Source organism: Fusarium graminearum, chromosome 2 (genome assembly GCF_000240135.3).
Source record: "Fusarium graminearum PH-1 chromosome 2, whole genome shotgun sequence".
Classification (NCBI taxonomy): Eukaryota; Fungi; Ascomycota; class Sordariomycetes; order Hypocreales; family Nectriaceae; genus Fusarium; species Fusarium graminearum.
Window position 1 is genome coordinate 2,000,213 of NC_026475.1, and position 15,003 is coordinate 2,015,215.

The following is a 15,003-nucleotide window of genomic DNA, read 5'->3' on the forward strand; positions in this document are numbered from 1 at the left end:
CGTATGCGAGAATCGTGTCAGAGTGACTTGACATCAAAGATATTTTCTTGTTATTATTCAACGTACATTATTCAGTTATTGAGCATTCATAGTGGTGATTTATGATATTGAAGAGTAGAGGGGTGATCTTTGGAGTTAAACTCAGTGCCCGTACGCTTCATGGGCTGTGAAGCAACCATAAAATTCCATCAAACATCAGCCGACTCATCCGGTATGGTGTAGTGGCTAACATTTCGCGCTCTCATAACTTGAGAGATCAGTACCGCGGAGCCCAGGGTTCGATTCCCTGTACCGGAGTTTCCCTTTTGCACTTTTTAATTTCGAGCAAAAGATAGATGCACAATGCAGAAGTTTCTGTGTCCAGATACTGAGAATTTAATCCAACGCCCACTCACGAACACTGTCATGTTCATCGCAGTGGATGGTTGGTTGGTATTTGAGGTATACGTTATGTACGTGCCCTGTTGTATGAACTTTGGATCTCATTTTATCCCTCTATAATAGCAAAGAAAGTATCGATATATCGATTCATATGATCATCATTACAAAACATTCCATACACCTGGCATGAAGCCCCAAACGCCACAATGTCTACTCTAACTCCTTGTTTATATCTGTACCATTTTTACCACTCCGGTGCACCACCTCCACATCCATTGGATGCCATCATGAGATCCATCGGCTTGGTAGTCATCTTGGACTGGCCAGTAGGCTTAACATATGGCTTCTTACCACGAATACCCACAAACTTGATCTTGCTATCTAGTTTAGCCAGCGGTGCCTCACCAGCCTCGCCCTTCTTCACCATCCACTTCTTGGTGCCTAGGGCGCTGTCGAGCTCGTCCACTGGGGGAAGCTTGAGGTACAGCATGCCGTCCGGGCGAGCCTCAGTAGGGAATGTAGCGATGGACATGGACTCGTCTGTTTTGCAAGCACCGTTTTCAAGGTCGAAGTTGCGCTTGTGGTGAGGACATGAGACCCAAGGTGCAGCGCCTGCCTTGTCGCCATTTTGTTCGGTTTTGTGACCTTCTTGACCGATGAGACCGTCCGATAGGATGAATGCACGTTTGTGAGGGCACATTTGTTGAGTAGCGTAGTAGACACCCTTGATACGCCAGATGGCGAGTTGAGTGTCGCCACGCTTGATGGTGGCAGAGATACCATTGGGCAACTCGTCAGCACCGTCAAAGTATGATGATTCAATGATGGGCTCCCAAGCCGTCATGGACCACTTATCCTTGAGGCCCTGGAAATCATCCTTTGCCGCAGCATCATTAGGCCAGAAGGCAGGTCTCTTTTGACCACGGTCATCCTCAAGCTCCATGTTGCGCGTCGTATCACTTGTGTTGGCGAACTGCTTGAACTTGTTCGCAATAGCAGGAGTCTTGATGGCTTCGGCCCACTCGTCGAAGAAACTATCAACGAGTTCTTCCATCTGAGCCTCAAGTGAGGCATTAATGCCAAGCTTGTCCTCAAGGATGACCTCCTGGAGGTACTTGATGCCTCCGGGGAGGTTCTCGATCCAGCGTGCTGTTCGCTGGAGCTTATCGGCTGTGCGCATGTAGAACATAAGATAGCGGTCCAAGATAGTAACGACATCAGTTGGAGGCACGTCCTTGGCTAGTAGCTCGGCATGGCGGGGGTTTGCACCACCGTTACCACCAACGAAGATGTTCCATCCCTTTTCTGTAGCGATCAAACCGAAACTGGGAATATTGTTAGCAAACTGACAAATAGGGGAATGAGGATTGTGGCATACTCTTTGCTTTGAGCTTCAGCACATTCGCGCACACAGCCACTGACACCACCTTTGATCTTGTGAGGGGCTCGGATACTCTTGTACCTCTCCTCCAGACGTACAGCTAGACCAACACTATCACTGAGGCCGAATCGACACCATGTAGAACCTACACAACTCTTGACAGTTCGTAGTGACTTGGCATAAGCGTGACCAGACTCCATACCACCAGCGACAAGCTGACCCCAGATGTCCAGCAGATCCTGCTTCTGGGCACCAAACAAGTCAATACGCTGTCCACCTGTGATCTTGGTGTACAGGTTATACTTCTGAGCAACCTCGCCTATGACGACAAGTTTGTCGGGAGTGATTTCACCACCGGATACACGAGGCACCACAGAGTAGGTTCCATCACGCTGGATGTTACCCAGGAAACGGTCGTTTGTGTCCTGAAGACCGTGGGTCGTCTTGTCCATAACGTGTCTGTTCCACAGCGAAGCCATGATGCTGGCCACTGCGGGCTTGCACAACTCACAACCAACAGCGTTCTTGTCATTTCCAACCTCACGCATGACCTCGTTCATAGACTTAAGGCGCTTGACCATGACAATGTTGAACAAGTCGGCACGTGAGTAGCTGAAGTGTGAACAGAGATAGTTTGTAACTTCTTGGCCCATCGAAGCCATGGTCTTGTTGAAGATGGTGGTGACGAGAGGCACGCAGCCGCCACAACCGGTACCGGCCTTTGTGCATTTCTTGATACTGGCAATATCCTTACACGTGCCGTCTTTGATAACCTTAACGATATCGCCTTTGGTGACGTTGTGGCATGAACACACCTGAGCGTCATCGTCAAGATCATCGGAGTCTTCCTCTCCCTTCTTAGCACCAAGGATCAGCTCGCTGGGAGATACGTCAAGTTCCTTTTGAGACTTGACCATGGGCAGAAGCTTAACATAGTCGCAAACATCGCCAATCATCATACCGCCGAGAAGATATTTTCCATCCTTGGTAAAGATGTATTTCTTGTAGACGTTGGAGAAGGGATCTCTGTATGTGAGCGCCTGAACAGACTTGGGAGACTTGGCGTCTCCATTGACCAGGTTCTTTGCGTATTTGCGAGGAAGGGTAATGGGACCATCGCGGTCAGCGAAACAGTCACCAAAACTTGCGACGTTGACTCCCAACAGCTTGAGCTTGGTGCTCATATCAGGAGTCTTGAAGGTTTGGGGGCTGTGGAGTTTGGCTTGGGTAAGGTTGAAGGCAACGACTTCGGCCATTGCAACACCAGGGCCGATGAGACCGTATGCCATGCCCCTCCAACTAGCACATTCTCCAATGGCGTAGATGTCTGGCATGCTTGTCCTCAAGTCGTCGTTGACAACAATACCGCCTCGTTGGCCAACCTCAAGGTTGGCTGCTCTTGCAAGGTCATCTCTAGGCTTGACACCAATAGCAAAGCATAGCGTCGAGCAATCAACTTCCGAGTCATCATCAAAGACGACTCCAGTAAGGTTATTGTTTTCGTCTGTCTTCAAACTGGACACACCCTTGCCCAAGTTGATGTTCACACCAAGTTGTTGAACCTGATCTGCCACCATCTTGCCGGCCGTCTCGTCGACCTGTCTGCTCAAAACCCAGGGAGATCTCTCAATAAGATCGATTTTGTTGTAGCATTCGAGATCCAGCATAGCCTTGGCGGCTTCCAGACCGAGCAGACCACCACCCACGACAACGCCATTGGTGCCCTGCTTGTCACCAGAGAACTTGATAAGCTTGTTCAAGTCATCGATTGTACGGTATACAAAGACTCCATTGCTATCCCATCCTTTCAACGTGCGAGGGAGGATAGCTTCTGAGCCTGTAGCGAGAACAAGGATGTCGTATGGGTAACTCTCGCCATTTGCACATTCGATAAGCTTGTTATCAGTGTCGATATGTGTGGCTTTTGTATTGATATGGTAATTTAATGAGGCTTCAGATTCTAGGTACTTAAGATATGTTAATAAAAGTTGAAGTAGATGTGGTTGGGATAACGTACCCATTCTGATGGGTTCATGTATAACTCTTCGACTTTGCGGTGCTCGAAGAAAGTTGTGAGTCCTACTCGATTGTAGGCAAGATATGGTTCCTCTCCGACTACTGTTATTGTGTATTCTTTTGACTTGGCATCGTATTTGAGCAGTTTCTCTCTGTATATGTGTTAGTATTGTATGTGCCAGTCAGTACCGTAAACATGGACTTACATAAAGGCAATGCCAACCATGCCCAGTCCAACGACGACAATGCGTTTTTGTATCGTTGCAGTCATCTTTGCTTTTTGATATATTAGGAGAAATTAATACCATTCGAAGGAAAAAAAAGACGACAAACACAAAACTCCCAGGTCTGCCGTGGTTATAAGTTATCCTCAAGAGCCGAGAGCCCTGCTACAAAAGAGGGTCTCTGTCCTCGAGACTCCATGACACAAGGTGTCATGATTCCCTACTCCCTATCAAGAACTGACATCTCCGGAAATCATGTACCCGTGCCTGTGGCGTAACAAGCATTTCCGCTGCCCTGTCCAAACAGCGCGGGCGTATTTGCAGTGCCCGTCTCAATTTGGCAGGGCAGATCTTGATAAGGAGAGAGGCGCTGTGGTCAAGGGGCCAATCAGAGACTGTGCTATCTTGGTGACTTCTCCGCGGAGAAGCATAGTTTGGGGTCAAAGGGTCGTACGTCGGGACAGACCACGACAGCGTATGATATGATATGAGATAGAACAAGGTGATTTTCATAGTCTATTCGGTAGAGGATCCGGTTTCTAACGAAGTTGGCACCATATATAGCGTGCGGTGAAGTCTTGTGGGTTGTCGACTGATATAAGTCTCGGTGAAGCCATTAGACGAGAATCCTTCCAACTTGTCCTTGATCTGTTCTTGGATACTAGTCTAGACTAGCATTTGGTAGAGCAATTGATGTTCTGGAACATTATCGTATCGTATCGCCAGTTGGTTGATAACAACTCCCGAGTCTCGACACTGACCCGAGCTATTTTTGTGAGCAATCAGTACAGAGATATCCACGGAAACAATCACTAGCTCGTTTCTTCCCTGCAGGAACCTTTTCTCCTCGGAGGTCACGCAAAAGAGCCTCATTCACAATTACCGCAATAGATAAGCCGAGATATCTCCTCCTTCAGGTCGTCCAGCCTTTACAAAACATCAGCTCTCACTGGTCCCCCACAACGATAGTGTCGCAAGTTTGCGATATCTCGGGTTCCAATTATCACGGAAATTCGAAGATTTAATCATCGATAGAATAAATAGTCATATCGGTGCGGATTGGCTTACACAATTAAGTCGTGAGTATGTACCTTAGTAGGTTTTAGCTGTCATGAGAATAAAACGGCCTGTGAGAGCCTCAGGTACCCATGATGCACGTGTCTAGCGGCCTGTTCCTTAATGCTACAGAGCCTAGAACCCCTCCCACGTCATCGCCTTCAACCCCCAAGTCTCAACACCAACCTAAACATCACCAACCATATTCTCACAATGGCTGCTACCACCACCACAAGCGCCCCTGCCGACACCTTCAAGTTTCCTCGGGAATACCACTTCCCAGCATTCTTCACCCGCCAAACAAACCTCACCACGCTGCACGCACAGCACAACAAGTGGGCCGATCTCATCCTCGCATACGCCCGACATAACCGCATTTTCCGACTCTCCCTCTCCGAAGCTGCCGACTCGGATTTGTTTGTCAATCGCAAACTCGATCGCCGTCTGCAATTCGATGATATTCGGGATGTCGTGTCCTTTATGCACACCGATGGACGTGTAGAGTATGTCGGAGGTGGAACGTCGGGCGACGTTGTCTTTCTGTACTGGAGAAAGCCCGAGGAGTGGGCTGAGCTTGTCGAGAACTATGTTGAAGAGTCTGGACAAAAAGGCAGTGTCCTTACAGTCTACGAGCTTGTCGAAGGAGATGGCACAAAAGGAAATGGTAGGCTAAACCTCGACATGTCTGGGCGTCGTTTTGCTAATGATGTACAGATATTCACGGCATGGACACAGATGTCCTACTAAAAGCTCTCAATGTCCTTGTCAAACGAAACAAGGCCCAAATATTTGGCCAGGACGACTCATTAGGCGTGAAATTCTTCTAATCGCTCTCAATCCATTTTCACATCTCTACGTAAAGTACACATGCGCCTGTCTCTTTTACGAGCCACGGGCACAAGACAAAAAGCAACTGCCAGTCCCAAGTTCGGCACTGCTATCAATAACCCTCTCAAACGCCACCAAAAAAAACTACTAAAAAAAACTAGACCGCACTACTCTAACTCGTAGTACTTCTCAACGAGAAAATCCTCGTCGAACCGTACTTGTTGAGCCATTGCAACATCGAGTAACCAGTCAGGCACCACGACCCGCGGTTCCATGTTGCCTCCACGCGCCATTTCTCGAAATCGATCCCACAGAGCTTTCTCATCCCTCGCATCACTACTGAGTAGGTAGACGGGCTCAGGAGGCGCATTGCCTTCTTCCTCGGCAGTCGTTGGTCGAATTGTTGTTCCGCTTCGCGCTCGATAGATCTTGAAAATCGCACCGTTTGCCTCGGCAATAGCTCTGTAACTGTCTGGACCATTGCGGATCTTTTCTGTGCAATAGATCGGGACACCGAGCAGTAGTTTGCCTCTGTTTGCTCTGGCGCGGGCGACCGATTTCTCGAGGTCGATTTTATACTTTTTCTCCGCATCCTTGTCTTTGAGGATGAAGCCCTCTACATCAGGCAGATTGCCCGTATCCAGGGCTTGCTCGATGAAATCTGATGAGATGACACTTGGTCCACGTGAAAGGGCGCACAAGAATTTGACAGTGCGGACGACGTTGGGCGCTGCCAGATAGTCGCAGGGTTGGCCCTCTCCAACAATCTGAATACCCATTTCTCGTAGTTTTTTCTATAAATCGGGTTAGAATATATATATAGATAATGGCTCGCGCCTACTTACTCGGTCCCGATCTTCCTTGGCCTTGTCTCCGACCCATCGATTGAACGCTGTCAGGATAACTCGCATTGTAACGCCAGGAAGTGTCGGCTTTGCCTTCTTTGCAGGTCGCTTGGCCGTCGTTGCATCTTCTTCAGCTTCAGGAGTTGCACTCTTTGTCTTTGTGATGTCTTTCTCGGCCTGATCCGCAGCCCGTTTACCGCCCCAGATTGCGCTGCCTCCTTTGGCATTCCTCTTCCTCTCTTTTTCGTACAGCGCAATGTCGTCGCTTAGGCCAAGCAAAGCTGCCTGTGCTTTGGCTTTAGCACTGCGACCACCTGTAGAGATCACCGACGGCGTGTCATTCTCCTTTCCTGCATGCCGTGATCGAATAGGAGTTGCCACGGAAGATGCCTTGGTGGCGGCCTTTTTCTTCGTGGGTTTCTCACTCTCTTCTTCGACATCTTCCATCTCGACATCTTCACTGTCGGCTTGACCAATTACAACACCCTCTGCTGGGCCTCGCGGGTATGCATTTTGTTCTGCAGCTTCGAGAATCTTTCGCTTTCTCTTGGCTGCTGGCGACATCTTTTCTTCGCCTCCAGGATAGTACTTGTCCCGCAACCGTGACTCGTCAAAGAATGTTTGACCAATTATTTCCCCAAGATTGGTTCGAGGAGGGAAATGAGTGTACTTCTTGGTGCTGACGGGTGTTATCTCGCATTTGGCATAGCTTTCCTCGATCCAAAGATGGTTGACAACGTGGATGCCCCATTCAGGTGCCGCTTTGCATTTCTCGCTAGTATCGCGTGCGGTGATGAGATGGGTGTTTTCCGACTTCATCGTCTTGGTGAACTCGGCCCCACACGCTCTAATAAGATTCTCCAGGTAAATTCGTGCCTCCCCGCCGTAATTTGAAACAGTAATTCGAAGTTCCTTAAAGCCTGGGATACCGTCTCTGGGAATGGGATAATGTAGCAGTCGTCTGAGAGGCGATGTCCAGTCGTTGTGAACGATAAGCCAGAAAAGCCAGGCCAGGTTGCCAACTTCCTTGCAGGATTGCGCTGCTCTGACATATTGGGGCCCGTCACGGTACTGGCAGATGAAGGTGTCGCAGTCCTCGACCTCATCTACCACCTTTCCGCCTCCGTTTATGATGATCTCCTGAATAACCTTCGATAATCTCTCGGTAAGGCTCAGGTCCTTAGAGAGCATGACGCGGCGATCCTGGAAAATGGTCACAGGAGGGCGAGCTACATCACTGTCGGGGGGCAAAGGCAGGTATGATGGCGCATGTGATGTTGCTCCTAATAGGTTCTCGTTTGTCGGGATTTTAACATCGTCTTCGGGAGACTTCTTAAGAATCTCAGGGTCGGGCAGGACATATGGACCTTCGTCGATACGCTTTCCGAGCTTGAAACAATCATCGAACCTAGGCAGTGTCAGTGATTATTGTTTGGCTGGTTAGTTGTGTGTAGAACCTACCAATGTGGCAAGACAACCTTGCCTTTCCATCCCTTTTGAAGAGCAGTTTGGAGCTTTGGATGGTCCATTGACAACGCACATATGTGCGTAGTCATGCGGGTTGCATCCTTGGATTCTTGCCCACCCAAGGCCATGACAGCCCCCGCAATACATTCTTTATCCGTCTCTGGCAGATCAGCGCAAGTAACGACAACCTCTGAGAATATCATCCTCGGGTCGGGCGAGAAGGGTCTGATTTGGGACTGCTTTCGACGAGCGATGGAGTGAGTGATCCACTGTGTTGTGACTACAGGAATCATAATGGCTTGCGCCTCGGTAAATTGTGGAAAGTCGATTGTGTTGGAGATGATGTGTGTAACTTTTTCAATAGGCAGCGAGCCATCGCGTCGGGGTTCGCAGATGGTAGCACCATTGTCTTCCAAAATTGTCGATAACTTTCAAAACGTTAGCTTGCCCACATCTTGTAAGTTACCTAAAATTCTAAACATACCTCTCCGATCAACTTTGGAGCGAGTTCAGTACTCGTGACAAACGCGATGGCGCATTCCGCAAATACGCCAGCCATGTCGTGCGTGCGAAGTACAAAAAGAAGAGATAAAAGGGTACAAAGTTAAGGGAAACTAAGACTCTATGATTATAACATGGAGTCGAGGTAGGAATTCGAAGAACAAGTTTGGCGATTTAATGGTGGTATTAGCAGCAATTGCGAGTATCGTGGGGTGCCTGAAGGTAGACAGGAAGGCAGGCCTTTGTCATGGAAGCTTCCCTGTCCGTCGACGCGCCACCCACTCAACGCGCGACCACGTGATTCATAAACAGTGTGGGAACTTGTGATGCCACTAAATTTGCATTGACCCTCGCGTATCTATACATGCAACAGTTTACGCCATCAACGTTGAATTGTGAATGATAATAAAGGGATGGTCTGAAAGGGGATGAATATTCATCTTCTTATGATACCTTCTCTTCCATCTGAGCGAGACGAACTGGAAACATTCTACTCCAAATGTTCAGACAAAAACTCCAGTGAATCAAGATGAATGTTAATACGTTCAGACCGAAACGCTGTGCACTCTGTACTTCTTCATTACTATGGTATTTCCGTATATCCAGCCGCCCATCATCGTACGCCAGCACTCAGTGCCCACGGATACGTACATGAGCCTGGCCAACAAAGCATGTTTTCCTCCCGAAAAGCAATCATAACTCCAAACACCGGTGCCTATGCTTTAGCGAATCATTATTAGCGTGCCCTTTCCTATATTTAGCCCACCACACCCAATGGCCCCTCAACAACCTCCTCCAAAGAAGCCAACGCCACAGCTGCTCCCATCAACGAGCTCTCCTTTGCCGATACAAGCTTTATCGTTCGGTTTCCGGACTTTTCTCTCTTGTCGCCAGCGACCAGTTCGTCCAGATATGACTGGCAGCTGTCGAGATAGCCTGGGTAGCTCTCGATGACACCGCCATTGTAGGCAACCGTTGTCTCGGCCAGATCCCGATCTGCTTCTGCGCTTTCCCGCTCGGGAGACTCTGTTGACATAGTTTGGACAAAGTTGTTTTGGCTTTCAATGCGTAGGTTCCAGAAGGCATGGACTCCCGTAGCGACGAGTGCGCTTGAACGCTTGGAGATGAAACCGGCTAGTTGCTTGAGCAATTCCATATCGGCGGTTGTGGGAGCATGCTTTGCTGGGTGGCAGGAAGAGAACTGCTTGCGTGCTTCTTCAAGACCAGAAGTTGTGTCCCTGTTCATCATTAGTGTCCCGTCGTAATCAACGGAGTGATCAAACTCACTTTTCGATAATAGAAAGCGTCTCAGTCGAGAAGGAGTAAGGCTTCTGCAACGAAGCAGGAACAACACCTCCAAAGGCTCCTGTTGTCTCGATAGCCTCAACAAGCGCAAGCCTGCAAATCTCGCCCAGATACATGCCGCTGACCATATGCTCTAGAGGCTGGAACTCGGGCCGAGCGTGGTTTGCCAGCAACTGCCGGTCCCATCTCGTCAAGGGCAAAATATCGCGTCCCATCATGCTGATCTCACTGTTGATAATGACGTGCGTCGCTTTCTCAAACCATTGAGGAGGCCGCTGACCAAATTTAACCCGTCCAATGGCGGATACAGGAAGGTAGGCAGCAAGGTTGACGCCGGTGCCTAGGATGAGACCGAATCGTGTTGTGGGGTGGTTATACGACTCTGATAGTAAGCACGCACTCGAATCATTGACAATAGCTCGAAGCTCTACGTTGAGACCGCGGTTCAGACAGGCTGTTCGGACAATATCTCCGAGGTCCCAACCTAACAAGCCGTCGCATGCACAAAAGCCCTTGCCCATGCCTTGCAACTTGCCACCAGCCAGTGATGTTTGCCTGGGGAAGAGGTTAGCTCTATATGTAAGCGTGAACATGGATGGATATACATACTCGATGGGGAAACTCCATGCCATGGACATAGGCAGAGGCCCGTCAGATCTACCATCTTGCTCTAGCTCTTCTGAAAGAGTTTCCAGTATCTTCTCGGCCATCCAGTCAAAGAAGGCCATTCCCTCTAAAGCCTTGATATCAGGAGTGATGCGAAAGTTGCGCATGCTGGCAATCTTAGACTCCTCCCCGATATTGGACATGCGGCCACAAAGTTCCACCAATGCTACTCTGAGGGTCGAACCGCCAACGTCCAAAGCTACAAAACGTCCGACTTCTGTGCCTCTTGGCAACTGGTGACTGTACGACGGCAGCATACATTCCATGTCGGCTTCGAGTCGTTGTAGGAGTTGCTTCCGCAAGTTGCGGGATAGTTGCTGGAGACTATCTTGGCCGATGGGGTCAAGAAACAGAGTTTCAGCCTCTTTGAGAAATTCTTGGATAGACCTGCGCGGTGTGTTACCAACTCGAGGTTTGCTGGATGTATCATGACCCAACGAGCTACTCCAGTAAGCCAAGAGGGACTGAACTAGTGATTTTCCTCGAAGGAGGCTCTTGATGATGGCTGCCAAGAGCTTCTTTTGAAAGGTCGACATTGTGAATAAAGGAGTGGGGGTTATGAAAGATAGTGACGAAAGAGAGGAGATGAGAGCCCGGTGATCATGGGCACGATGGAAAGTAAATAGTCCCGAAAGAAAGGAGGCTGGAGCGGACTTTGATGTCTAGTGGACAAATGGGACGAGTGAGGATTCAAGGTGAGGATGAGGGTGAGGGTGAGAGTGAGAATCTTACGCCCCAATGAACCTACTACTACTAGCAGGTGGAGAGAGTGTCTGATGGACAGGCACAAGTCCTGGATCGGTAAGAGAGGCGAGATCTAAGTTGGGAGGAAGGATACGAGGATGGGGAAAGGAAACGGGCCACCTCTGATGGGACATGCCAGAAGGGACTTTGACTTGGGAGGGAGCGGAGTAGGAGGGAGGTAGTAGAGAAAGACTCGACGAACGTTGCAAGAGTCAAGTCGAGTCTGATTGAGTTATTGTTTCAGAGTGAGCTGTGACAGTCCCAAAGTCAAGGCAATGCAAGTCAACAAAAGTAAGGTGGCATATCACATCCAATACGTCAACTACTAAAGGAGAAGAAAAAGAGGTACTTTGGGGGTTGATTATTGATGAGGATTGGATTCAACGTCGCACCACAAGACACGCCCGACTGGCGACACGCGACAACCGCCACCGAGAGGCAAATGCACTAAGGCTAGACGCTACAGGTCACTGCGCACGCCTGAAATTTGTTATTGACATTGAAGCCTTGCAGGTCAGGTTGTTGTTGGGTCAGGTCAGACTCTCGCTCTCGTCTCAACTGGACTGGAGGATCTCTTCCAAATGGGGGGAGTTGTAACGTTGCGTGTGAGTGCCCCGTGAGAAAGTGGGTGTAGTTCCACCATCCACCGCTACTAAAGCCAGGGAATTACAGTACGTTTTGGGCAATTGTTAGTGCACCACTAGCACTGCAGCTCCCCATAAAAATGTTAGTCCCAAGTGGAAGCGGCATCCATGGAAGGAAGGGTTTGTTCCTTAGGTCATCCCATCTATTGCATCTTCACTTTTTTCTCATGTTACCTTGACCCTCTTCTTTTCTCTTGTTACACGCGCGCATATCATTACCCAGTTAAAATCATCCTACCTATTGCATGGTATCGCCGAAAGTGCGCAATTTGAAACAGTCTGCCCTTCTTCGGTGCATCTCTACCATTACCCTGGACCCTGTACCTGTAGTAGTAACCTTGGACAAGAACGTTTACTTTGCATCCATACAACAACCTGAACAACCTCGGATTTGATGATCATGTGTCATTGGGGGCAAGGAGCACCATAAGCTTCTAGACTAATCCTACAACCATAAACTTCCATGTCATGATACCAGGGATCCTTGATCTGATAACATCCATCTCAACGCTACCTTGCATCGGAGCTAATGCCGGTTACTGCCTGTCATTTTTTATATCCGTCTTTAACCCGCAATCTTTGCAGAAGCTTCTGTAACTTGGCACTTGGCCAATAACCGCTCCCACCCAAAGCAACCTTGACGACAGCGTCACTATCATCACAGTGCGAGCCTCACGACAGTGTGCGAAATTTGATCTGCTATCTACAGTAAACGTTTCATCCCTCTATCATGATTTAAGACAATGCGTTGTGACTCTATCATACCTTACATGGCCACTGAGCGAAGTCGCTTGCTCCACGCTACTTGCTGGTTGGTTGACTGACAACCTATGGGACTCAAAGGTGCTGCCCGATCTCGTAGCTGCTACCATGATGCAATCACCGGGCCAGTTACTCTTTCCCGGTAGTTGATTGTCCATGCCTTTCTGATGTCCTGTCCCTCATAAGCAACTGTTTCCTCCTAATTTACAGTGAATGACTTCACTTCTTCAAAGCTCTACACACCCATTATCCCACCTTGCAATTCAACAACACTGACTACTTCACTACTTATACCTTATCTTACAACATGCGTCTGATCATCCGTGACGACGAGACTGAGGCGTGCAAGTATGTCGCCAATTACGTTGTGGAGCGCATCAATGCCTTCCACCCTACACCTGAGCATCCCTTTATCCTAGGATTGCCCACAGGCTCTAGTCCTATCGGCGTATACAATGAGCTCGTGCGCAGTTACAAGGCTGGACAAGTATGTTCTTCATTGTCCCGTATCAGAAACATTATCTAACTATATCAGGTCTCGTTCGAAAATGTAGTCACTTTCAACATGGACGAATACGTCGGACTTCCTCGAGACGACCCCAACTCATATCATTCATTCATGTGGAAGCACTTCTTCTCTCACGTCAACATCCATCCTTCCAACGTACACATCCTCAATGGCAACGCTGCCAGCCCCGAGGCTGAGTGTGATGCGTACGAGGAGGCTATCAAGGCCGTCGGTGGCATCGATCTGTTCCTGGCTGGTATTGGTGAAGATGGCCATATTGCTTTCAACGAACCTGGATCCAGTCTTGCCAGCCGCACCAGGGTCAAGACGCTAGCCTACGACACCATCCTCTCCAACTCTCGCTTCTTCGACAACGATGTAAGCAAAGTGCCAAGGATGGCATTGACTGTCGGCGTCCAAACTGTCCTTGAAGCGAAAGAGGTCGTTGTCATTATCCTGGGAGCCCGCAAGGCCCTTGCGCTACAAAAGTGCGTCGAACAGGGCGTCAACCACATGTGGTCACTATCATGTCTGCAAATGCACCCACACCCTATGATTGTCGTCGATGAGGACGCCACATTAGAGCTTCAGGTCAAGACAGTCAAGGCAAGTACCCATCACCTTTGCTAAACGAAATATAACTAACATTTAAACAGTACTTCAAGAGCATTGAGAAAGTTGCTCGTGAGCAGGGATTCGAGCAGATTCTCCCCTCAAAAGTACGAACTGGCAACGTCGCCATCCCCGAAACCAAGATCCATAGAACCCAGAGCCCTGTCATCATCGCTCCTGAACCTATCGCTTCGCACCTTTTGCGCGCAACACCCATGGGTGACTACTCTATGAGAACACCTTCACCTGACCTGTTGCCGGATCGCATGGCATCGCGCATCCCTGAACCAAACTTGAACCGCAGACTTACACCGAATCTTGAAGTCCAGACCGACGTTCCTAAGACAAAGGTCGATATGATCGATAGCGCGGTCGCCATGTCCCCCGAACAAGTTGCCTCTGATTTACTTCTTCAACCGCCAATGAAAAAGACGATGCGGTCTCCTTCTCCTGATCTAATTCCGGATCGCATGGCCTCACGTATCCCTGAGCCAAGCCTGAACGGCAGATTGACACCTAGCCCCGAATTGAAGAATAGAATGAACACTGTTGGAGCTCACTAAATGGAGAGAAGTAGGAATATGAATCGAGGAGGAAGGTTGCGCAGTAGAGATGGGAGATTGTCAGAATGTATCGATATAAGTAAATCCAAAGAAATGACCTTAATACGGGCCTACCATGCAGGCCGCATAAAAACGGTGCTGATTAGAGTATTCAATATAAATATTAGATCAGCTTTAGTGAGTTCTTAGCCTAAGAGCGCACTAATATTTCCGTCTGGTCTGTAGTTACATCAAGCCGAAAGGCTTGCTCGCTGCTAACATCGAATTTGTAGTGCGAAACAGAACCAACTAGAACAATACACAACTAGTTGTTGTATTGAAATTCTAAGGTGTCGATACAACTCATCCAATAACCCCAAGATAAGCCCATCCTCCACTGAGACCTAGATTCTCGCCCATGAAAATATTCCCAAAACAGACTCCCCAAAACCAAGTGCCAATAAATATATAGTATATGGGCATGATGCTTTTCCAACAATTCATAATTCATCAACACCAAC

The 15,003-nt window shown here is 48.7% G+C and overlaps 5 protein-coding genes and 1 non-coding gene across 6 annotated transcripts; 3 read left to right on the forward strand and 3 right to left on the reverse strand.

Annotated features, from left to right (window-relative positions):
• Nucleotides 1-207: 207 nt before the first annotated feature.
• On the forward strand, nucleotides 208-297 carry FGSG_20708. Its single transcript has one exon. It is a non-coding gene; the product is annotated as a tRNA-Glu (tRNA).
• A 201-nt stretch (nucleotides 298-498) lies between these two features.
• On the reverse strand, nucleotides 499-4,049 carry FGSG_08402 (nitrite reductase; the record flags this gene model as incomplete). Its single annotated transcript, XM_011322072.1, has 4 exons — nucleotides 499-1,706; nucleotides 1,760-3,729; nucleotides 3,780-3,930; nucleotides 3,985-4,049. 4 exons carry the CDS (start codon nucleotides 4,047-4,049, stop codon nucleotides 626-628), a joined length of 3,267 nt encoding a protein of 1,088 aa, XP_011320374.1. The 3' UTR covers nucleotides 499-625.
• A 1,222-nt stretch (nucleotides 4,050-5,271) lies between these two features.
• On the forward strand, nucleotides 5,272-5,805 carry FGSG_08401 (uncharacterized protein; the record flags this gene model as incomplete). The annotated part of the gene is made up of 1 exon (XM_011322073.1): nucleotides 5,272-5,805. The coding sequence occupies one exon, from the start codon at nucleotides 5,272-5,274 to the stop codon at nucleotides 5,803-5,805; it is 534 nt and encodes a 177-aa protein (XP_011320375.1).
• Nucleotides 5,806-6,053: 248 nt separating this feature from the next.
• Nucleotides 6,054-8,757, reverse strand: FGSG_08400 (uncharacterized protein; the record flags this gene model as incomplete). The annotated part of the gene is made up of 4 exons (XM_011322074.1): nucleotides 6,054-6,680; nucleotides 6,732-8,139; nucleotides 8,193-8,626; nucleotides 8,683-8,757. 4 exons carry the CDS (start codon nucleotides 8,755-8,757, stop codon nucleotides 6,054-6,056), a joined length of 2,544 nt encoding a protein of 847 aa, XP_011320376.1.
• A 699-nt stretch (nucleotides 8,758-9,456) lies between these two features.
• FGSG_08399 (hexokinase-1) lies at nucleotides 9,457-11,206 on the reverse strand (the record flags this gene model as incomplete). The annotated part of the gene is made up of 3 exons (XM_011322075.1): nucleotides 9,457-9,985; nucleotides 10,119-10,559; nucleotides 10,614-11,206. The coding sequence occupies 3 exons, from the start codon at nucleotides 11,204-11,206 to the stop codon at nucleotides 9,457-9,459; spliced, it is 1,563 nt and encodes a 520-aa protein (XP_011320377.1).
• A 1,829-nt stretch (nucleotides 11,207-13,035) lies between these two features.
• Nucleotides 13,036-14,804, forward strand: FGSG_08398 (glucosamine-6-phosphate isomerase). The gene is made up of 3 exons (XM_011322076.1): nucleotides 13,036-13,307; nucleotides 13,356-13,934; nucleotides 13,985-14,804. Exons 1-3 carry the CDS (start codon nucleotides 13,128-13,130, stop codon nucleotides 14,501-14,503), a joined length of 1,278 nt encoding a protein of 425 aa, XP_011320378.1. The 5' UTR covers nucleotides 13,036-13,127; the 3' UTR covers nucleotides 14,504-14,804.
• The last annotated feature ends 199 nt before the right edge of the window (nucleotides 14,805-15,003 follow it).

Bases quoted from the DNA above. Each gene is read 5' to 3' on its own strand.
- FGSG_08398 (XM_011322076.1), top strand. From the start codon at position 13,128: ATGCGTCTGATCATCCGTGACGACGAGACTGAGGCGTGCAAGTATGTC. The intron at 13,308-13,355 runs GTATGTTCTTCA...TAACTATATCAG, and splicing joins GCAGTTACAAGGCTGGACAA to GTCTCGTTCGAAAATGTAGT. The intron at 13,935-13,984 runs GCAAGTACCCAT...ACATTTAAACAG, and splicing joins TTCAGGTCAAGACAGTCAAG to TACTTCAAGAGCATTGAGAA.